Source organism: Symsagittifera roscoffensis, chromosome 3 (assembly GCF_963678635.1).
Source record: "Symsagittifera roscoffensis chromosome 3, txSymRosc1.1, whole genome shotgun sequence".
NCBI lineage: Eukaryota > Metazoa > Xenacoelomorpha > Acoela > Convolutidae > Symsagittifera > Symsagittifera roscoffensis.
Window position 1 is genome coordinate 5,323,406 of NC_087064.1, and position 23,689 is coordinate 5,347,094.

General features: G+C 35.7%; 1 protein-coding gene across 4 annotated transcripts in view; it reads right to left on the reverse strand.

Moving 5' to 3' along the window:
- LOC134842935 (neogenin-like) overlaps positions 1 to 23,689 on the reverse strand; it is a 66,074-nt gene that overhangs the window by 2,433 nt on the left and 39,952 nt on the right. For 3 of the 4 annotated variants that reach the window (XM_063859466.1, XM_063859464.1, XM_063859465.1), the window contains 18 exons: positions 23,155 to 23,300; positions 22,815 to 22,972; positions 20,477 to 20,606; positions 16,207 to 16,444; positions 15,612 to 15,974; positions 15,273 to 15,463; positions 14,663 to 14,920; positions 13,871 to 13,971; positions 12,843 to 13,047; positions 11,953 to 12,258; positions 10,980 to 11,120; positions 10,282 to 10,434; positions 6,505 to 6,697; positions 5,717 to 5,940; positions 4,994 to 5,284; positions 4,380 to 4,514; positions 1,515 to 2,051; positions 842 to 1,032 (listed from right to left, as the gene is read on the reverse strand). In XM_063859466.1, coding sequence (XP_063715536.1) covers positions 842 to 1,032; positions 1,515 to 2,051; positions 4,380 to 4,514; positions 4,994 to 5,284; positions 5,717 to 5,940; positions 6,505 to 6,697; positions 10,282 to 10,434; positions 10,980 to 11,120; positions 11,953 to 12,258; positions 12,843 to 13,047; positions 13,871 to 13,971; positions 14,663 to 14,920; positions 15,273 to 15,463; positions 15,612 to 15,974; positions 16,207 to 16,444; positions 20,477 to 20,606; positions 22,815 to 22,972; positions 23,155 to 23,300 — 3,961 coding nt within the window. The remainder of the gene's footprint in view (positions 1 to 841; positions 1,033 to 1,514; positions 2,052 to 4,379; positions 4,515 to 4,993; positions 5,285 to 5,716; positions 5,941 to 6,504; positions 6,698 to 10,281; positions 10,435 to 10,979; positions 11,121 to 11,952; positions 12,259 to 12,842; positions 13,048 to 13,870; positions 13,972 to 14,662; positions 14,921 to 15,272; positions 15,464 to 15,611; positions 15,975 to 16,206; positions 16,445 to 20,476; positions 20,607 to 22,814; positions 22,973 to 23,154; positions 23,301 to 23,689) is intronic. The other variant, XM_063859467.1, reaches the window with a different exon arrangement.

A 23,689-nucleotide genomic window follows, 5' to 3' on the forward strand; every position in this document is an offset into this window, starting at 1 on the left:
TTGTGTTTCTCGGCTCTCTTTCCGATATTGGCTGTTTTCGTCTCATTTTCTAATAGCTACCTAGCAATGCTAAATTTGCGCTGTATCGCAAGTCATGCAAAGCTCTGCTTTGCTTCCATGGTTGACTTTCAGTTCTTGTTGGCTGTAAACAAACTCGGAGTTTTAATAATTCCAGATGTTTGTATTTTTTTCGCTCAAAAGGCTTATTCATTTTAAATCTTTTGTTCTTATCTTATTTTGGCTTAGCCCTAAACAGCGTCGTTTGACGAGCAATAAAATAGTTTAAATCATGTTTATTTGTTGTGAAGATATTTAAGTCGAGTTTTTCAAATTGTCTTAACGCTAAAAAATTTATGACGAAGCTTTTTTTCATCTCAACGGACGTCCTTCCATTTCTCCAGGCTTAGCTGCCAATTTATAAAAAAAATGTTTCAAAACCAATTCAACACTATAAATTAATGAGAAGGGTTTTGTTTTTTCTGGTTTTGTTTTTTCGAGTTTTGTTGAAATAATTTTCGGCTTATTGGTTTTGCCGCTTCGTTTCTGTGTATAAAAAATCAAACCGGTCCATTTTCTTTGTGGGAAACCGAATTGGTCAACTAAATGTCAGTTTGTTAAGAGCAAATAAACTATGCATTTTGTGAATTGCGAGCGGATTCCGCTCTCTTTGTTTTTTCGTTTTCTTTGATCGTTCCAACAAAATTTTATCAAGTTTAAAGACTTGTCTCTGCATTCCAGAGACCTACACACACCAAATTGTGCGCCAATCCAGTGCACAGTTTGGCCTCGTAATTTTCAATTTTTCATGTCACTAATCTTCAGTTCAACCAAAATAACTTACATCGTCGCTTCCTCTTGCAGCAACACCAGTTGTAGAAGCACTGGTCGAAGTGTGGAGGGGTATAGGCTGAGGGTAAGAGGGGGGCTTACTCCTTGCAACCACAGTGCTAGCCGAAGGACGAACAAACTGTGTTATAATCCCTCCTATCGAAGATCTATTGCCTTGATTGCTGAAGCCACCGCTACTCGTACCTGAAAGATGATTTGGAGTTCAAAGATGCAAGTCTAAGACTATAGTGGATTCGCTGGTATGAACATTATAGCCAAGATTAAATATGATTGCGCTTTCTTTGGAACTGAAAAGCGTCCAACGCCATATTTCATAACATATCGATGAGATTCAAACAAGGGAAAAATAAATTTGATTTATCAAAATAAATAGAGGAACGGAAACAAGTGTAGAAATGATGTATTCGTGAATTTGCAACCAAGGATTGGATTGAATTATTTGAAGTGCGATGACTTTTGATCCACAACCGTCTGTTATTGCTGCTTTTAGGAAAGGTAACATGAAATAGGAACCCCATTACCCAGAGAAATCTTTTTTTAGTCAAACTAATTACATCTTCTGAGACAAAAGAATTCTAGTAGTCGTTTTTTAATTTGCGAGTGCTCCGTTAACTGCTGTGATTCAATCATTTGCTTCGTGTGACCTCAACCTTGTACGAACTCACCCGAACCCCCTGTTGAATAATCTCCGGGACCGCTTTTGTTCATGCTCGCATGACGAGAAACACGGGCTACTTTGGGTGACATTTGACCCAAAAATCGCTCATTTGCCGGAGAAGTCTGACCGCTTAAACATCCTTCCATCGGGGAAGTTTGACCTCTAAATCTAACTTCGGAAGGTGACCTGTGATGACCGCAAAAATGAACATCAATTGGTGATATTTGACCTCCGAAACGAGTTTCAGCTGGAGAGATTTGAGCTCTAAATTGACCCTCGCTGGGTGAGGTCTGACCCCTGAGATGAGCAAATGAAGGGGTTATTTGACCCCTACTTTGACCTACAGGGGATAGCTGGTTATTAGTCGGGACCATAGCAGGCAGAGGTAATCCCAAGGCCATCGGGTGGGATATTTTGTGATGCACGGTATTAGTGGGACTTCTTCGATTTTGGGCCATGAGGCGCAAGACGTCAGCCATAGGAGAGCTGACAAAGTTTGCAACTGGCGATTCTCTGGTACTTGGACCAGTACCTCCGCTGGTGTCTACAATTGACTCAAATTAATTGGAAAGCAAAGCATTTAAAACAGTGTTTCAACGAGCAGTATTGTTTTTCAGGACTTCCTTCCAAGACATCTCGAAGGTTTCCTGTAGCGATAACCCGAGGGCCATATTCTTTCAGAATATAAAGTACTCATGAATATTATTGATACTCTTTAGATTTCAATACACTATACCTAAAATCATGTGGTGATTATTACAGTAAAAGCATTTGTTGTGAAAATAAAGCATCGTCTTTAAAAAATGAGTTTTAAACCACAATTGCTGAATTCAACGCACAGCTATGAAAACGGCATTCGGCTATAATCAATTTCGCGTATCCGTCTTGTGATGATTCCTCATTATGCGGTGTTCTTTTGGCCAAGGTCATTTTAGATGGCATATTTTAAATAAATTTAGACTAATCATCCATGATCGAAAGCACTATGAGAGAAGATAGGATAGGACGGAAGGGGGGGGGGGGTGTTGAGAGCTATGCAAACAAAGTTCGTCCTACCACATTGGTCCTTTTAATTACCAGATTTGTTTATAATAGTTCATTTGAGGTAGAACTTATTTTTTTCAAATAAATTTATTTAATAAAAATTATGTTTTTTTGCGGATTTGTCGGTTACATCCTAATTTCTGCCGGCTGATTTTTTTTTCCCCAAAAGCAATTGGTTTTCTCTAGTAGGTTTTTCAAGAAATTTCTTTCCAAAGCTTGCATTTTTTGATTTTTGATTTAAACAGCTTTAAATATCAGTGAATTTTTTTAGTTTGTAAATTCACTAACTCTGATTTGTTTTTTTTTTGGATTTTTTTCGGTTCGCCGGAGTTCGAATTATGTTATATTTGCTTAGTTAACTTATGATTGGTTGTTTCAAAAGCTCATTTTTGACGCTTCTTCTCTTCTGTCTGTTTCAGCGGAGATGGGTCGTAAAATCTTTGATTTTTACTCAAGCGAAGCGTAGTTTTATTTTAAGGTATCCACATTTTTTTCAAACTAAGTCGCAGATGAAGTTCTTCTTTATTTGATGGCATTTTCGCATTTCAAAATCTGGTCAACTGTTGCTCCACGACATTATAGTTTTGTATCTGGCTTATTTTAGCCTAATTCCTGTTTGATAAAAAAAACTTATGTTACAATTTCTGAGATTAGGTTTATATTTATTTTTTGAGACGTTTATGACAAGTTCTGCATTTTTTGCAAAAACTTAATTTTTCTCCAAATTAACCGATTTTCAAAAAATTTTTAACAGTAGAGAGACTGGCTACATTCTTGCGTGCTTAGATTTTTCGCTTGTCTCTTTTTTACCTCACAGGGCGTTCTACAATCTTCGAAATATTCAGTGGAGGGAAATTTTTCGACCAATTTTTGTTAGATTATTTCCAATTTCTCGGGAACTACCATGACAAAACTCAAAGTAAGGATTCAATTTTAAAAAGTGATACGTGGATCTCCCCTGCATAAGCTGCTACGCTCTTATTTCGGCAGTGTTTGGTCATTAAAATAATAGAATTTTTGGTCATAAAAAGTTCAAATTTTGACATTTTGACTTTTTGGAAATTTTTTCTGTTCTCAAAAACTCCCGATGAAACTTGAGGTGAAAAGTTTTATCGAAAAAAAATTGTGAATTTCCGTTTATATAACTGGTGTCGCCCTAACTTACATGATGAAGAAAGTAACCGCCTTGAATTTATAAAAATTTCAAATTGTGCTCGTTGACAGCTTGGAAAACTTTGGGCGATCCAAGATTTTCGTCCAAGTTGGCGCTGGTCATTGATTCTCAAGTTTTGTTAAGGCTGTTTATGAACAGCATCTAAATCAAAGAAATGAAATGTTTGTAGATGAAGCTCTCTCGATTTTTTCCAAGTAGTTTTTTCAGCTTGATTTTTCAAAAACAGATGAATTGGTTCTTTCTATTCACTATTTTGTAATGCAATGAATTAAATTGTATCGCAAATTTGCGAAGCTCTGCTTCGCCTCTGCGTTAAAATATGCCGATTTGTTTTACATGATGAATTCACAATTGGAAGGTGAAAAGCACGCAATCGGTCTGATAGGTGTTGCTAGTTCCGAGACTCAAACTTTTTATGAAAACACGTATTATCTTCAAAACACACTGAAAGAGAATTTTTGCAAAATGATGCAAAACTTGCAATAGAACGAATTCTGCCAATTCATTTTGTGGGACGAATTTTGCAGTAGGGTGAAAATTATGCCAGCTCCAACTAGGATGTTCAGCTGTGTATTAAGTCCTTGATTTAAGTTTGCAACAAATAGTTGTGACGTCACATCATCTGTTCAATGACATCTATCTGAAGTGGCATACCTGACACATTGCTGTTGGGACTGTAGAGAGCGGCTGGAACCCCCATCTGAGGGGGGTTCTCCTGGGAGGTCCTCTGGTGCATCATCTGCAGGTTCAAAGCGGTCGGCGACTGGATCGTAGGCACTTCGTGGAACCCTGTAAAATCTTATTTATTGTAAACACAAAGCATACGACATGACGTGCGGTAAATTACTGGGGTAAAAAAGCGGGGACTGAAAAAAAATAAAACCTAAAAATCATAATTTGGTGCGATTACTGAAAAGTTTATATAATAGTTTTTACTCTCTTATTATTCGAATGAACTATTTACTATTTTGCTGCAATATTCATAGTTTTATATAGTGTTTGGAAAAAAATTCTGCAAGGCAAGATATCTTAGATTTCGATACACGAAAAAGTGTAATGCGCTCGAAAATTATAACGTATCTAACTAAAACATTCTTCAAATAATATTGTAGGGTGAAGTTCAGATTATACTTATTTTTGACAAATGCAAAACAAAAAAATACAATTAAATGATTTTAAAGACAAAACTCAATCTGAGTTTCTGATATCACTTTTGTTTATTAATTACAATGTCATCAAGTTTAAATTGCTGTGTGAAACTGGCTAACCTTTAGGGTAATTTGCTGCACCTGCACTAATAGTCGCAGGCAGGGGCGAGTTCCCCCCTGCCTGGGCAGTCATGAACGCGCTTCGACCCAGTTGGGGGAAATTGCTACCGGAAGATAGAGGGTACGGGTGTTGTTGTTGGTGTTGCATGAGACTAGGAGGGGGGTTGAGTTTGTGACTGGAGAAGCCTTGGGGGGACATCTTCTGGGGGTCTGGCATCATGGGCTGATATTGGGTGACTCCATGGTAGCCGTTGGGTTGCGAGTAGGAAGGGGGTTGGTAGTATGTTATTCCTGAAGAGTTAAAATTTGGTTAAAAACTGGTTAAGAATTTGGTCAAAGTTAAGAAAAATCATTTTCACGTTAAAGAGCCGATTTTTTCAAATAAAATTTTCATATTTCATTTTCAAGTTATTGGCTGCAAAAAGAACCATGTAGTTAGTGCAGTAATGTCAAAACATAGACCGATATACAACAAATGTTGAGCAAGAGAACCCAAAAAAAATATTAAACTAGAAAAAATCAAAGTGGTAAGAAAACATATGCAACGTTCATTTACTATGGAACGTTCATTAAATATGGAGCGTTCAAAAACCAATGGAACATCCAGGTAGTAAAAAATTATGCAATAAAAGGTTATACCCTTGATGCAATAAAGGTTATGACTAAATCGTTTTTTTTGTCACGTTGAAAGATCTGTCTTTTTTGTCTTCTAAGGTCACTGACCGTTTTGACTTGTGACCGTGTCACTTGGCGGTGACTTGCGCAGTGCGTCCTGTTCTATTTGTTTCACCTCCAGTCCGATGTTGTGGGGGTTGTTCATCCCGGGCGGCACCCCCTGCTGCGAGTGGCCCACCCAGAGGTCAGGGGGGTTGGAGTTGTTGAAGGTCTGCAGGGTCTGCATGGTGGAGCTCGTCTCGGCAGTTGGTATGAATTGCATTGGATTCAGTCTGCAAAAAAAAAACGAAGTTGTTGGTAAAGTTTTGCCAAAACACACTCAAAGTTGTAATAATTATTTTTATGCTATTTTTAAGTTTTTAAGTTGCAGCAGAACGCAAAAAACGCCAAGATTTGCGGCACTTAAAACACTAAATACGCGTTATAAACCAATTATTTGTGAAATTCTTCTTTTTTTTAAATTTTTTTTTGTTTCAAAATTCTGATCTTTTATTCTGAGAGCTCTTCTGAAAGATTAGGAGTCCTCTATATCTTAATTGTGAATCATGTTTGACTTCCCTTATGTGCAAGAACAAAATCAAGTCCTAAGTTTGTTTTGTGGCTGCACGTTTATTAATTGCATTTTTTATTGTCGCCTTTTTTTTTAAGAAAAACTGGAATTTTTTCGAGATCATTTCCGACGTTTGTTTGCCGAAACGCTGAGCTAAAAGAACATCTGGGAACTTTGCCAAGCCTAATCGACTTTCAACGCTGTTCCCAAAACATCCCGGACTATCTTAGAAGTGTGGGGCTTCTCAACCCCCTGGATCTTTGAAGCAAGCCTTCAAGAAACCAACCTATGTTTGCTTGTTGTCTTTGAGAACACGTGACACACCACAAAAGCGAGGATAAGGCAAATCACAATGAGAGATGCTCCGATGACTGCTGCGACGATAATGTACACATGTTCACGTCTCAGCCCGATCTCCGATGAGTCACTTGGTCCGCCCCCGTTTGCATGATGTGAGTTGCCTCCACTTCCAGCGTAGGCTGAAAACGCAGTTCTTTATAATATGTTTTTTTCTTTCGGTGGTATGTAAACCAACCGAAGTATCAATCAGCCGATGTGTTAAACAGCCGAAGTATCAACCAGCCAATGTGTAAAACAGTTGAAGTATCAAACAGCCGATGTGTAAAACAGCCACAGCCGAAGTGTCGATCAGCAATTATATAACAGATACGAAAGTTATGCTAATTCATTCATGTTGTAAATGTTCGGCTATAGCTTATACACTCCGCGCATTTTCGTTTGGTTTAAACTTCGGCTGGTTTATTTACTCTCCTTTTTTCAATTAGAGGCTTTGCAAAATCAGAAAAATTTCAGAAACAGTTTATAGATTACTTCACACCATTAAGCTTAACAATCAAATTAGACTGAAATTCAGATAAACTTTCAAACCACCTTAACTGATCACAAGATCACAAATGTTTACATGAAAACAGTTTTCAGAGAATCCGCGTAACTTGGAAATCAGTCATGGTGCAACCCAATGCCAGTACTCACCAACATTTCTATTGATGACACCTGAAAGTAACTTGGTTCAAGAATACTTAACCTCAAAAATTATATTTCAGGGTTTGTTCTGTTGTAAACATATTCTGCAATGTTTGTTTTCAATTTCAAATCACAAATTTTTTCAACGTTTTTTTTGCACCAACCGCTCTCGTAGTGGGAACAAAACACTGCGTAAAGTGGATTTTTTCTCCATCTGATGTTGATTCCTTCAGAAAAACTCATGAAGTTTTAGTCACGTATCATATTAAAGCTCTTTCAGTCGTAAACTGGATTATAAAACGAATTTTTTCAAAAGTTTTCTCAGTATCATAAGAAGTGGATTATTTCTTTTCATTTCTACGTGAAATCTTTCCAGAAACTAGCTAATCATTATTGCGGGAACTAATTGATCAATAAAATTTCAGGGTTTAGTTGCGGCAAGTTTCTTTTTTGCGGTTCATTTGCTGCAGGCTCAATCACATAATATTAAAAAATGAAAATTAAAATTTGATTTTGTTTTTTGATTTTTATCTATTTATTTTTTGCAAATGATAGCTATGGTCGGTATGGTCAGAGCTATATGATCTACTTAAGCTAACCGTGCTAGCTTTCCCGTATGGTTTTACTCAACTAAAAAGCTCATTTTGTATCTAGTATCAATGCCACTTAAGCAGTAATTGTTTTGCTTTTTTTCTCTTCTACTAAGTTGAGAAACTAATAATACCAGTTTCAGTTGTTCATGCTAGTTAGCCATAATTTGACTACTTGTATCAAGACAAAACCCTGAATTTCATGAATAATCTTAAAACACAGTTGATTTCGTTCTTGGTGAGCCAAAATTTGTATAAATTTCTAAAAAAAAAAACTCAAATCGTTTAGAAAAAATGATACAATTGGCCTTGCATAACGCTTTTTTCAAACAAAAGGCATGCTTATACTTGGTTTGGAACATTTTTGAGCCGGATTTATATATTCAGCGTTGAAAATCTGGCATTTAAAGCACGGTTACGATATCCCGAATTGACATGCTAGGAAATAGTTTCCAAACTCATAATTTCACATTGGTTGATCACCGGTTAAATATTTTAGAACTCAAAAAAGCTCAAGGCATGATACGTTTGAAGAGCAAAAAGATAATTTGGTGCCGCGACAATTCGGATAGAGGCACTTCTGTCAAATTGAAAAAAGGACATTTCAGCAAAAAATCAAGACGATTCGACCGGAGACATTTCAGCCAATTTATTATCACAGCAATATTTTTACATATTATCGAATAATAACGGCATTGACAAGAAACGAACGATAGCTCCGGTGCGCTTAAGTTCGATACGAGAGCAATCAGCGTGTGACTCAGTGTTTGTCGCTAAACTAGATTGTTTCAGATGATTCTAACTGAAATTGGCTGAAACGTCTCAATTTTAATGTGGGTAGTGTACTTGAACGGAAAAGTCTCGAAGCAATTTTATCCAAGTTTTCCGTCTGGTTTTTTTGAACACGGAAAATTCTGTTACAAATTTGTAATCTAAAATACCGAAATTGGTCTTAAATACGTCGAGTTTAAACATTCCAAAAACTGTTGATATCAGAGCAAAGCTTTAAATGGGCTCAAAGCTTTTTAGAATGTCTGAGTTGTTCGACATTAGAAAATTTTGATGGATTTCAAAAAGTGGCAACTTTTTGGAAACCATTTTTTAGGACTCAATATTTTTACCAGTCATAATTGCGCCTTGCATTGTATTATTTGGGAACAAAAGTTGTTTCAATTTAATTTGCAAAAATATCTGCGCCAGATGATGAAAAAATTGTCTATGCGTCAAGTGAAAACTGACTGACTAAAACAAAGCATACCGAGCGTTAACTATTCTAAATTGGGAAAATTTAAACACCCATAGCATAACAAAGGGTGATCATAAGTAAATATTTTTTATTTGAACATTTTTTAGTTGAACTTAGCGTATTGATTGTTTTCAGGCATTTTTGCAACAGTTAGACTGTTAGTTAAAAGTCGAAACTGGTCTTAACAAAAAATAATACACAGCATTGAAGTTCCGTCGTTACTGTCTTCAATAAATGAAACAATAAATCATTTAAAGTTAGATAAAACTGTTGATTCGCAAAGAAAACAGTCTTTATAAACGTTGTTCAATATTTAAAAAATATCGAGTTTTGGACCTCGATTAAAAGCCTCGTTCAAAGACTACATGAAATTTTTTGGCTAAGTTTCTCGGATCTACTTAACAATTGACCCCTTTTAAGAAAAGGGGGCAATTGTTGAGTAGATTAAGTTGTCGTATTTGCGACCAATTAGATTGCATCAGAATTCGAAAAAAAAATAGAAGGCTCTAGTGCTAATTTACTGCTTTTATTTAAAGAAGTTTTTTTATTTATTGTTCCGACTTTCGATACGAAAGTAACGGAATATTTGTGCTCTGGGTGGGTTTTTTTTTTTCTTCAGACAAATTTCGACTTTTTAACTAGCCATTTTTGACGGAATTTTTTTATATCATTCAAAAGTTATTGTTTTCTTGAGCTTAAATTTGAAAAGATATTTTACCTGTGATCATTTTTCGTAAAGCTATGGGGGTTCAAAGATTGCTATTTTGGCCAATTTAAGACAACTAACGCGCGATATGTTTCGCGCTATTAACGCGTAAGCGGAGGTTTAATCCGTCTTAGAAATTGTTCCAAATTGGTTTAAGGAAGCTTATTTGTCATAATTGATTTGTTACAAGGAGCGAAATCAATTCTTTTGTACTTTATATGGCGTGTAGGGGGATGATTTTCATAAAATGCTTCAAGTTTTAGAAAAAAAATTTTATTTTGTTTTTTACATATAATTTTTTCATGTAATTACTGCTCCATAAACCGTAAAAGGCAGTCGGAACATTCAAGGCTTCACCCTGATACGAGCAGTCTTGTTTATTAAGTAGCTACCAAGTTATTTTTATTAAGTAGATATTAAGTAGATTACAGCATTTGTTTATTTATTAAGTGGATACCAAAGGGAGGGGGCAGTTGTTAAGTAGATCCAGTTTCTCGACTGGCGAGTGCCGCTTCTAATGTATTAGTGTGTTCATACCTCCTGTCTTCGTGGTCTTGATGTAGCTCCAGGGTCCAGTGCCCACAGCTGTCTTGGCCTGCACCTTGAAGTAGTAGATGGTACTCGGCTGCAGATCGGACACCTTGGTCTCCAACCACGGGCCCTCCACCGGCTCCATCGCCCAGTTCTTCTCTGCAAACGAGAACAGATCATAGCCAACAGATGGTCGAGAAACTCGAAAGGAACTCGAAAGAAAAACCAAAAATAAAGTTGATTGAAAGATTTTGAACTTTTTGAACCTTCGAACTTCGAATTTTTGAATTTCGAAAAAATATATATTTGAAATGTACAAAACTTACTTGATTACATTTTCCTGGCAAAAGTACTGATTATTCAGTTTTTGCCCACCAGACTATTTTTGCAAAATCAATTTAATTTCTACGCAGTCGTGTTTTCCGAACCTAACAAACTAAGCTTCGAACCCCTTGTCTGAAGCAACCCCTTGTCTGAAAATTTTTCATTGTTTGAATACTTTTTTCAACAAATTTTAAATTGTACTGTGTATTTGATTCTTTTTCAACAAACTTTAAATTGTACTATATATTTAGAAATATATATAAATTGTAAAATATATAAAATAAATATAAGCTTTATTTTAAAGCTTATAAATATATAAAATAAATATAAGCTTTAAAATATATAACTTGTACTATATATTTTAAAGAGTTGTGACTCACCGTCGAATCGTTGGCTGTATGATATGAGGTACCCTGTGATTTTCCCGTTTGGATTCAAGGGGGGCTTCCAGTTCAAAAGTGCTGTCAGAGCATTGTCTGCTTTTCTGCTGACCCGGAACTCTTCGGGTGGACCGCCGGGCACTGGAAACAGTCAAACATCATCATCACATCATCACATTGTCTTTTGTTCAACAAACAAAATGAATAAAAAGTGACCGCCGCAGTCGCGCCAACGTGTTGCGAGCTTGCCAACAGAGGGTAGGACTTAATACAAAATTTAGAGCGGCGACGCGCGCACAGCGCGCCCACTGGCGACCTTAAACCGGACTGTTTTGTATTGGACTGTTTTTTTCCTCCATTACATGATTTTTCGGACTATTTTGTATTGGACTGTTTTGTATATGCACCATTTTAATACCGCAATTTGTTCAAGTGTGTTTTTCAGTTCAGTTTTATTAAAAACTAAGATCATTTTTCAATTTTGTCATTTGTTGAGTATCAAGTTAAAAATTTAAAATGAAAAAGTATCGATAAACAGAAAAAAAATTGAAAAAGTTAAACAATATTAAGTGTTCTCAACGTAATAGATGATATCACATGTTGCTGTGTTTGTCAAATGTTTTTGTTTTTGTATCATATAAACTTTGAAAAAAGTTAGGCTCTTTTAGATATTTTAAAAGCCATTTTGTCACGATTATCTTGTCCTCCGTATATCACAGCCATTTCATTCAGTGTCGTATGCTCATTGCTTAAAAGTAAGTGGGCTTGTTTTTGTTACCCGAAGCGAAAACGTTATGTGACTTTAAACTTAAAAAATTTTCAACACGACATAAGACATTTTCATTCAAAGTCACAAAGAATCCTAACGTCTTCTCTTCGCGTAACAGAAGCAAAACAAAAGAATCTTATGTGGTGTTGAAAAGTTTTTAAAAATCACTGTTGATTTATATCAACTGTTATCTGGATTACCTACCATCTTCTTGAGTCTTTCCCGAGATCTGCAACCCCCAATCACTGCTCTTCTCACCCCTAACCGCCCGAACATCGAACAAGTACTCGGTATTCGGCTTCAGATTTGAAAAGTAGTAATACGTGTTGCTCGTGTTCACGACAATGATTCGCTCTCGTATGTTGTTGTCTTCTATGATTCGAGGCATGCATCTGATTTGGAACACTTGACCTCTGGAGTAGTTGGCGTCGAAGCGAACACTAACTGAGTCTTCGGTCAAGGGCAGTGTCTTCAAGTTCGTAGGAGTTACAAGTGGTAACTCTAATGGTTCTGAAACAGTTTTTTTGCCATCGTTTCCATTTTTTACCTATGGGGGTAATTAGATTGCAATAAATTGTCCGCAAGTTGATAAAAATTTTACAAAATTTTTGGTTAAAATTTTTTTTATCGTTACACAAACTTTCTTGAAAGCTCTTCGTTTGACCTCAAAAATGGTTAGTCGTGTTTAATTTTCAACTATCTGTGTCTTAATAAAAATGGTAATTTACCAATGTTTGAGCCCGAAATCTGAACTTGAAATTGAAATGAACGAAAAAAGATAGCATTCAGCTAGTGCGATTATCAATCCTTAATTTAACTAAATTAAGAATCTGGTCTCTTTTCCAATTTCCCAACCATTTTCCAAATGTTTATTACAGAACGAACATAAAATTGTTTAAAAACTGTTCATACGGCCATTTGCATGCGAAAAAACTTGCAAAAACTTGCAAAAAAAAACTTCTCTTTTGCTAACGCTGACACGATTTATTGCTATTAAGAACATTAAAAGTCATTTCAAATACGTTTTCTTAAATTAAAATTCAGAGATCAAAATAACTAGAAAAGAGCCAGAATCTGCTGTGGTTACTACTTACGTTTCACTCTGGTGTTGACGTTGATGTGGACTGCATTCGCATCTGACATCTTTGGACTGAAGTTCCACGCCAGCAGAGCACAGATGTATGTGGTGTCTGGTTCCAGGTCTGTGAAGGTGAAACTGAACTGTCTGCTGTCAACTACCTGGGCCATATCCCAAGGCAGTGTGTACAGTCTATTGCACTGCACTCTGTAATGTCGGATCTGAAACGGGTTCAGATAGGTTCAAATTTCTAGAATAAGTTCAAGTAGGTTCAAATTTCTAGAATAAGTTCAAGTAGGTTCAAATTTCTAGAATAAGTTCAAGTAGGTTCAAATTTCTAGAATAAGTTCAAGTAGGTTCAAATTTTTAGAATAGGTTCAGATAGTTTCAAATCTGGAATAGTTTTCCCGTACTAGGTACAAGTCCACGAATTAGAAACTGACTTTGAATGTCGTGGCGATAAAAAAATTTCAGGTGCAATTTTGTGGTCAAAAGTCGCGCCGAAATCTAGAGAACGGATCCTGGTAAAATCTTATCACGTTTGAAATCAGGTTCAGGCAACCACTTTCTAGATTTAATAACAACTTAAGGGTTCCTTTTAATTTTCTGGTCAAAAACTTTTGTCAGTTCTAAATTTTTTTAAATCCAATATTTTTGCCCGTTTTTTCATGGTGAACTACTCCCATTTTTCAGATTAATTTTTTGGTTTCACTGCCAAGTGAAATTCTTTAGATTTTGATAAGGAGCTTAAAAAATTTTGGCAAGTTTTCCAAGTAAAAACAAATTGTTGAATATAATACTGGAGCGCATGTATTTCAAGTGCCCCCTACCAGGGGCGGATATAGGGGAAGGGGGGAGGACACCCCCCTCCCTCAAGGATTTGACCCCCTGACTACCCAAAAGGTTCCCCCTGTGGTACTATTTCAAAACCCTAATTGTTGGCTGGCTGACCCTAAAATTTTTCTAATGGCGCTTTTTGATCAAAATTTGTCAAAAGTGTCTAAAAACGCGTTTTTTTCTTGTTTTTTTTTCCAAAAATTGTACCTTGGTGGAGTTGCTGTTCTTGGGGGGTCTCCACCTGAGTCCAATGCTGGTGTCAGTGATGACGTCGGTGAAGAACTCACACTTGCCAGGGATCGCGACTTCTAAAAAAACAAAGTAGAACAGTCACAGAACATTAAATTTGATGGTAAATGTTGGCAGTATCGACAATCATGAGCATCTTTATTGATCGTAAAAATTAAAATTGTAGGTTAATTAGATTTTTTGACATATTTTCCTCTTGTTTAAATTAGCAAAAAAACTTATTTTAGACTTCAAAATGGGCGCATTTTTTAATTAGTTTACATTCTTCATGTTCGTTGACCACAAAAATCATTGCGAAAATTTGGCATTAAAATGATAAAAGACCCGTTTTTGAAGAAATCGGACCGCCGCAATTTTTAGATTTAGTCTACTAGTATGTACATACGCACCTTCGTTATTTTTTTCTACTAAAACCAAAACGTTTTTGTCGTCCAAATATTCTCAATTTAAGGAGAGTGCGCGCAAAAAATGCCATTTTCAGTCAAAGTTTTCAGGAAAAACTGCCCGAGACTGATATTTTGTCCAATTTTTTTTAAACAAATAGTCAGTTACATTATTTCATTCAACCTTGAAAAAAGTTTTTTTATTGTTTGTTGAAAATATTCGTCGCTCTAAAGTACGCTCAACTGTTCTTAAAACTTAACACTCATTTTTATTTGAATTACGTACGATAGTTGGGAGCTCATTTCATCAGAGCTTCACTTAAATAAACAGACTAAAAAAACCCACATTATCAAATAAATTACTAACCAGGTAATTCATTTTCCATAGTCCTCCCTCTAATCCACGCAGAATAAGGTCCAGTTCCGTTCTTATTGATTGCAGCTACTGACACTTCATACTCGGTGTCATTCTTCAGGCTTCCCAGCACCAGCTCAGAAGTCTCCGATCTGTCCAGCTCGCCAGTATCCAGTGCCGATATGTACCTTAACAGTTCTCGGTCTTGCAGTCGGTACTTTTCCAGTTTCGATTCGGACTGGCTTCTCTCGCGGTATTTCACGTAGTAACCTAAATAAACCAAATTATTAAGAATAGTTTAATTATTTTATAAAAACTTTTATTTAGTTTTTTTGTTTATCGAATTTGGCTTCAAATCGCTTTTTAGCATCCAATTAATTTAAGATCAATGGGAAGAAAAACATAGTATTTTACTTTATTTTTGAGCGAAATTAATTTCATCTACAAAATTGGCTGTGAAGATCTGGGATACATTAAGGGTCAAAACATTTCTTGTCTCATCAAGTTTTAATTTTGATTCAGTTTTTCTGTTCAAACTTTGTTAAACGTCAATTTTATACTGAAAATATTGGTCTATTCCAACAAAACCGCTGGCCAAATAGCCAAAAAACAATTGGCCTACCGGTGAGTTGACCGTTCCAGTCCTGCAGCAGAGGCGGTTTCCACTGAATTATCAGTCGGCTAACTGAGTCTGCAAACACCTTCACTTCAGTCGGTTCTCCCGAGGGCGAGTCGGCTAGAGTCTGCTCTCTGATTGGCTCACAGTGAAATCCGAAGCCGTACTGATTTCTCGCTCGTACCATAAAGTTGTACCTAATAAGTATAAAAAAAACTTCAACTGATTAATCGCATCAAAGGTTTGACATTTGAAAAACTCAACGAAGAAAACTTAAATGCGAAGTTACTCAATTTGAAGCACCAGATTAGTACCAAAAACTTAAGGTAGTATAAAAAATTTCACCTCGAAAACTCCTGCAATCCGACTGCCGTGAAATGATTAGTCGTAACTACACTAGTTCGCGAGAATCCATTCGCTGTGTTCTCCTCTCTGTACAAAACTTCGTAATCCAAAACTCCAAATCTTTTATCTAATTCGTCCCAGACCAGTTCAATTTGACGCGACGAAACGCTGTCGGCTTTCAGATTCTGAACCCGGTCGGGTTTCAGGACTTCGGGAAGAGTCGGGGAGCTGAGTGGGGCTGAAAAAGCGCCGTAACCTCCAGATATATCCAGTGCGCGAACTTTAAATGAGTATGATGTTCGAGGCGTGAGGTCAGTTATGTTGACGGAAGTCTCACCCGGCCTCGTTTTCATCATCTTGAACCTAAAAGGTGAAAAACAACGAGTAAAATGTTTCCTCGCATAGAAAATTAATTTAGGTGGTCAGTTGCGTAGTTTTAGGATAAACAAGGGCAAAATTTTTAGGCATATACTAAAGCTGACACGTTCTGATGCAGTTTAAGAAATGAAAATTAATTTTAAATAGACTTTCATATTTTGAATTTCAGAAAAATCAAGGGGGGTTCTGGAAAAGAGCCTTTTTCTGAGTAGCCAACCTGTTAGTTTGTGCAGCCGGCCAGTATCGTATTTCGTATCCCTGGATATTTATAGGCCTCAAAGGAGTCGGCTGATTCAAAGTGGTGCCTGTACTGTCACTGTGGTAACCACCCATACCGCTCCCCCTCTCGACAACCGAGGGGGGTGTCCATCCTAGCTGGATGAATCTGCTGGATATTGTGAGAGCCAGAAGAGAGACTGGCGCTTGTAGATTATTCAGAAGACCAACTGAGTAAGCTAAAACGTCAAAAAAAAATGAAACAATTTTAGAAGATCGTCCAATCGTCCAATTTTTTAACTCGGTTTATTTTTACTGTGGCTCTATCACAATACGACTTGTGCTTTTAAAAAAAAATTTGCCGGCCAAATAAGTTTTTCCACTGTCTAGCAAAGCGCTAGAAAAACGGGCGAACGTTATTTTTGTCAGTCCGAAAAAATGAGATCTCAAAGTTTGTTTAAAAAAAAAATGCTGCTTCCTTTAATTTTCTATTTCCTAAATAAAGATACACAATTAAAGCAGCAATTATGTTCCGTTTTTTGGAGCAATTTGCCATTGAGTTTGCAAAATTTGCAAAAGACCACAAAATTTACTCTTTATTCAAATTTGCACTGTTTCTTGTCGTTTTCGAAAAAAAATAAATGAATTGACCGGGTTCTTTCAAAGAAATGTTACGTTGACTGAACCCGATCAGCATAATATTTTTTTTTGGAAAAAATAGATGAGAAAACGATAAGAAACAGTGCAAATTTGAAAAAAAAAACAGCTAAGATTTGTAGCTTTTCGCTCATTTTGCAAACTCTTTTGGCAAATTGCACCAAAATATTTAGCACTATTGTCTCAAAAACAGTTTTTACTTTCCTATTAAAGATTTGCTTGACTTTATTTTGTACAGATCACTCTATCTATGGACTACGGCCCCCCCTCTCGAGAAAAACCTAGATTCGTCAAAGATATAATCGATTTGCTTTTCTTAACAAAAAACATGAAAACCAATTTTTTCCTCCAAAATAATTTGTTTCCTATTCAATTTATAAAAGAGCCAAAAAATTGAGTTTTCGATTTTGGGAATGATGTGTATGAATTTATGAAGCTTGGGCGTTTTTTCATCGCACCCTGAATGTTCACCCGCTCACAATAATGTTCTCGGGTTAATTTTTAATTCTAACATAATTAAATAATCAAACAACCTAACAGGTCGTAATTTGTTCAACATTTTTTTTTAAATCCGGAAAAATTTTATCAGAATAAAAAGAAACATAAAACAAAATAGCGTTACAGACAAATTCATAGCGATGAGTCACTGTTTATTTTGATTGATTTTCAGTTAAAGCTGCAGTTAAATTTTTCTTTGCTTTCCCCTTAATCAGATTCTGATTGATACAAGTCTTTCAAATTTAGTTAGCAGTTAGGTCTTATGTTTTTTTTGTTCTGGAGTAACGAAAGTAACGGAATATTTGTGCTCGAGTTGTTTTTTTCTTCAGACAAATTTTGACTGTTTATTAAGCCATTTTTGGCGGAAGTTTTTGTATCATGCAAAAAGTATTGTTGCATTGAGCTTAAAGTTGGAATAAAATTTCACCTGTGATCATTTTTTGTAAAGTTATGGGGGTTTAAAGATTGCCATTTGGTCAATTTGGGACAATTAACGCGCGATATGTTTCGCGCTATTAACGCGTATGCGGAGATTTAATCCGTCTTATAAATCGTTTCAAATTGATTCAAGGAAACTTATGTGCCATAATTGATTTGTTAATGGCCAATTTGCAGTTTTGGCCAATTTGGGACAATTAACGCGCGATATTTTTTGCGCTATTAACGCACATGTGATGACTTAACCCGTCTTAGAAATCATTCCAAATTGGTTGAAGCACGCAGAAAACGGAAAGTTTGTGCTCGGTGTGGTTTTTTTATTCAGTCAATTTTCACCGATCGAAGTAATAGTTTCCAACAAAAAATTTTCAAACCCCAGTGAAGATATTGACTTCAAATAAAAAAAGATATTTTACCTCCAATTATTTTTTTTGTAAATTTCTGGGGGTTTGAAAATTGCCAAATTTGCCATGTTCTGGACTAAATTATGCGCGCTTCGAAGAGTTTATTCATAAAGCTCAGAGCGTAACGCGAATTATTTATGCGTGACGAATTATCCCGCACAAGAAAATTGTTCCAAACTGAATTGAGGCTAGCTTATCGGTCATATTATTTTCGTACGACTCAAAATTTTATACTTTGATATTGTCCAAAATGTATAGGTTTTCAATATTTTCGTTTCCCAAAAACTATTAGATATGAATTAAGGAACAGTCGGAACATTCAAGGCTTTGCCCTGATATGCGAGCAGTCTTGTTTGCTATCAGGAGAGAAATCTATCACTTTGATCGAAAAAAAAAAAACATTTTCATTTATTACATTTAATTTTTGGGTCTTATGCACTAAACGGCCCAAAGTCATTATTTCTACTTTTCTACAACTCTTGAGCTGAAATTATTGTGGATGAGTTTGATTGGCTAATTAGCCAATCAAATTCCAACGACATTACCCGCCATTTCAATTGAAATTTCAAGCAGACAAAATTATTAGCCGAAATGATAAAGAAAATTGAATTTTGTTTTGTCAAGTTATTTTACTGAATTTTGCTTGTCTGGGCAAGGTTTCACAAGTGACTCAAAATTAATTTGATAATTTGACTCGAAGTTCCACTTTTTCGGCAATTTCGGCTAATATTTTTATCTGCTAGAAAAAATGATCGGAATGCCTGGCCGTGAACTTGAATTTGATTGGCTCAAATTACCCAATCAAATTTGATCGCATAATTTCCAGCTTACGATGTAGAAAAATTGATTTTGGGCCGTTTAGTGCATAAGACCCAATTTTTTTTCAAGTTATTACTGCTCCATAGACCTTATGAGGCAGTCGGACATTCAGGGCTTTGCCTTGATACGAGCAATCTTGTTGTTGCGATTTTCCATACGAAAGTAACGGAATATTTGTGCTCGGGGTGGGTTTTTTTTCTTCAGACAAATTTCGACTTTTTAACTAGCCATTTTTGACGGAACTTTTTATATCATTCGAAAGGTATTGTTGTCATAAGCTCAATTTTGAAAAGATAGTTCACTTGTGATTATTTTTCGTAAAGTTATGGGGGTTTAAAGATTGCCAATTTGGCCAATTTGGGACAATTAACGCGCGATATATTTCGAGCTATTAACGCGTAAGCGGATATTTAATCCGTCTTAGAAATCGTTCTAAATTGGTTGAAAGAAGCTTATTTGTCATAATTGATTTGTTACAAGAAGCGAAATCTATATTTTTGTACTTTTTATGGCGTGTGGGGGGATGACTTTCATAAAAAATTTCAAATTTTAGAAATTTTTTTTCTTAATTTTGTTTTATTTCATTGAATTTTTTAGTGTTATTACTGCTCCATAAATCTTAAAAGGCAGTCGGAACATTCAGGATTTCGCCCCGATACGAGCAGTCTTGTTTTCTTTGACATTAAGTACACATTTCTCGACCTCTGCGATAGTGAATCATGATTTTCATCTAGAAAAGAAACTTGGAACTCTGTTCTTGAGTCAGCTGAGGAAAACTCTTCCATGTTTTGTAAACAGAACATATGAAAGTCTTTTGATTTAAAATGAAACGAAAACCACATTAATCTAAGAACTTCGAGTTAAAATCACGCTTCGTTCATAAATATGAACTCTTTTGAAGACGCATTTTATTAATAACGCATTTCGTACCGCGTTTCTTTAAACTTGTAGAATGGTCTAATTTTGACCAAGTTAGCCAGTTAATTAATTCTCAGAAGCGCGAGATTCCCCACAGGGTCCAAGTTGACGATTTATTACCGCCTTTTACCGCCTGGATGGTTGCAAGTTCCGCTTATAATCTTGTTATGGAACCTACTCGACTAGTTGTAAGTCTGCTCAAATTGTCTTTTTATCAGCATTGAATTTCTGATCACGTCTCCTTTTATAGAAAGAAACATGAAAAAATGGGGATATTTTGGCTACAATTCCACAGGACATGAAAAAAATCGATCAGATTTTCAATGAAACTTCAATCAGGTTTTATCATGAGGTGATTTAATTTTGAATCAAAGCCGCCCGCGAGGAACTTCCCACCAAGTACGTGACTCAACACTTAATCTAATTACCGAATATGTGTTTCAAGTCTGAACGTTTCAAGCGTATTTTTAACTAGAGTTTTGTCTTTAGGCTAACTGAACGTCGGAGAGAAATAGATGTATGTATAGTAACACCAACCTTGTTGACTGACGTGCAAGTGGCCGAAGGTAGACGCCCAGCCGAAGCCGTTGGTTGCCAGGCACTGGAAAATTCCTTGATCGGCAGCTTCGATTCCATAGATGCTCAATTCTGTTCCTTCCGAATTGGTCTAAACAATTTTTCATTTAATCAAATACATCAAATCAGACATTTATAGCTCCAATAGTCAATGGTTTTTGCAATTTTCAACAAAAATAAGTTAAGTTGCAAAATTTTATATAGTTTAAATTGAGGTTCTGGTGAATGAAAGAAGTCTTTGGGCTAGTTAGTTTTTAATGAGGAAGGGCGTAACTTTTCAAATCTAATATATTATAATCAAATTTAAAGCCGGACAAACAGAGCATATATAAACACATATTTATCACTCAAATATTCATATGAGTCATTTTTATTGATATGTTTAATTAATCACAAGAGGCGGACATCGGATGTTCCACTACAGATCCGCACAACAAAGAAAAAGCGACACAACAAAGAAACACAACAAAGAATGGCCAATAAAACTCTAATGTGTTGTCATGTTTCAAGTTTCAACTCTTTTTTGTACCATAACCCCCCCCCCCCCCCCGCACACACACACATGCGCACACATACACATACATATCTCATTGGAGCATCAATTTTATTGTGTAACAAGTGGTTTTACAAGGTTAAGTATGAAGAACAAATATGTTTGTCATGGCTTAATTATTCCATTCCGTCCGCATGCCTTTTTATGAAATAATGGTAATAATGTGTTCTCAAGGTTGGTTTGTTACAATGACAATTTATCATCACACAAGAGCGGTGGTGAAGTGGTGACGTCTCCGCTTCTCAATCGGAAGGTCGGATGTTCGAGGCCGATATGATCCTTGCTCGTTGCATGAGGATGAAGCAACATTACCCAGCCCAAAAAATAATCAAACAAATTGCATGTAGTTCTTAAGTTCTTTTCCCTCATGGATAAATGGTCTTAATTAAATCGTCTTAATCAAGTCAGTTGAACGGACGCTGACGACTTAACCGGCTGTTTGAAAGTGCCGAAAGAGAGCACTCCTTCTTTTTATCCTCGTTATCAATTGTCAAAGAACTTACTCAAACTAATTTTTGTTGTCAAAAGGAGAAATTATCGGAAAAAAATGAAAGTGAAACTTCAAAAAAGAAATTGTCAAAAAAGTTCTTAAGCAACCAAAATTTTTTAAGCGAACCTACTACCAGAGCAAACACCTCAGTCTATTAACTAATTATATATAATCATCGCGCTTCGATGTCTCAATATTGATAATCATTTCAGTATAGACGGATCACATTTTGGAAACGTGTTGAAAAGCTTTCTCACTCTAATTGATATCTTTTTTTTCTATTTCGTTGCTGCTAAGTGTACTTTATTTGATTCATTTTTGCTCCAGCTTTCATACGTAACGAAAGTAACGGAATATTTGTGCTCAGGGTGTTTTCTTTCTTGAGACAAGTTTCGACCATTTAATTAGCCATTTTTGACGAATTTTTTTAAAATATTATTAAAAGGTATTGTTGTCCTGAGATTTAAATTAACAATTTATTTCACCTGTGACCTTTTTTGTAAAGTTATGTGGGTTTAGAAGTGTGCCATTTTGGCCATAATGGGACAATAAACGCGCGATATAGTTCGTGCTATTAACGGAGATTTGTTCCGTCTTAGAAATAAATCCAAATTGGTTGAAGGAAGCTTATTTGCCATAAATGATCTGTTACTAGGAGCAAAATCTATCACTTGGTATTTTATATTGCCTGTGGTGATATGATTTTCACAAAAAACTCAATTTTTTTTTTAAATTTCGTTTCATTTTATAACATTTATTTTTTTTTCATGTTATTACACCTCCATAGACCTTAATAGACAGTCGGAACATTCAATTATTCGCCCTGATACGAGCAGTTTTGCTTAATTAGTGCACCCTAATCCATTTTTATAACGATCGCACAATGTGAATAAACACTTCACTTCAATAAATTTGCAGGGTGGGTAGGAAAAAGTGCCAACAATTCTTTGGGATTCTTAAAAACTCTGAAAACCATGGAGCGTTATAATTTTTCCTATTCATAAGATTCTGCGAAAGAAACAAGAATAACCGGTTGGTCTGCAAGCAGCACAAAATGCTTAGACTAAGGCCAATTAGTTAAGTAAAGTTTAATATGCAGAACTTTTTTTAAAAGTTGTCATCTTTCAATTTTTTTTGCCTTTTATTTTTTAATCACTTTTTCAGTTTTTCGTTCCATTTACTTTTTCAAATTTTTTGTCATTCATTGAGAATAGTAGAAACAATGAGGTATCAGGCATGTCACAATTTAGAAAAACCTTGTAGAATTCGCCGAGTGATATTGGTATAGAGTTGAAGAGCCATTTAATCTCTGACTTCGGCTGCGAGTTGATCGGACACCAAAATGAAGTTGTTTCATGAACTGAAATGTCTTTGATTTCGATGTCGTTTTTGCCCGTGTCCACTTGCGGGTTTTCTGAAAAAAAAAATCAAATTTATAAAATGAACAGTTTTTTGGCATCTAAATTTGTCAGATCAAGCTGAAAATTTTTGAATGGAGCCTTCGACATGAATATACGTGTTGAAATTACCAGAAAAAGGAGAATGTAAATTTTGACGCAAATGTTAAAATAAAATGATTGAAATCAGGGAACTGACCGACAACTTGTAGATTGACGTTGATGTGTACAAATCTTCCATCTCTCTGAATAATGCACTCGTACTGACCATTGTCTTGTGACGTCACATAAAAAATCTCGAGGTTGAACAAACCGAGAATGCCGTACTTTTCTGGGTACTGGAACCTAAATTGATGATAGTTCTGAGTCAAATGCAGGTATCTACAAGCCAAAACGTAAAGTGTATCTACAAGCCTAATTAAGATCTACTTGTAGTTTTTTGGTATCATTTTTTGGAACAATGCGCCCGGGTTGATCAAAAATGCTTGTCATACAACTCTCATAAATGGGAAATTTCTTGTCATACAATTCTATACAATTCCATACGTCCAGAAAATTATGAAATCTCTATAATAAACATTTTCCCATAAATGGAAATTGTATGACTAACATTTTTGCCATAAATGGAAATTGTATGACTAAAAATTTCTCATTTATGAGAATTGTTTGACAAACAATTTTCGGAAACTTTTTTTTCAAATGTGGCACAAATTACATTAAAGCACATCTAATAA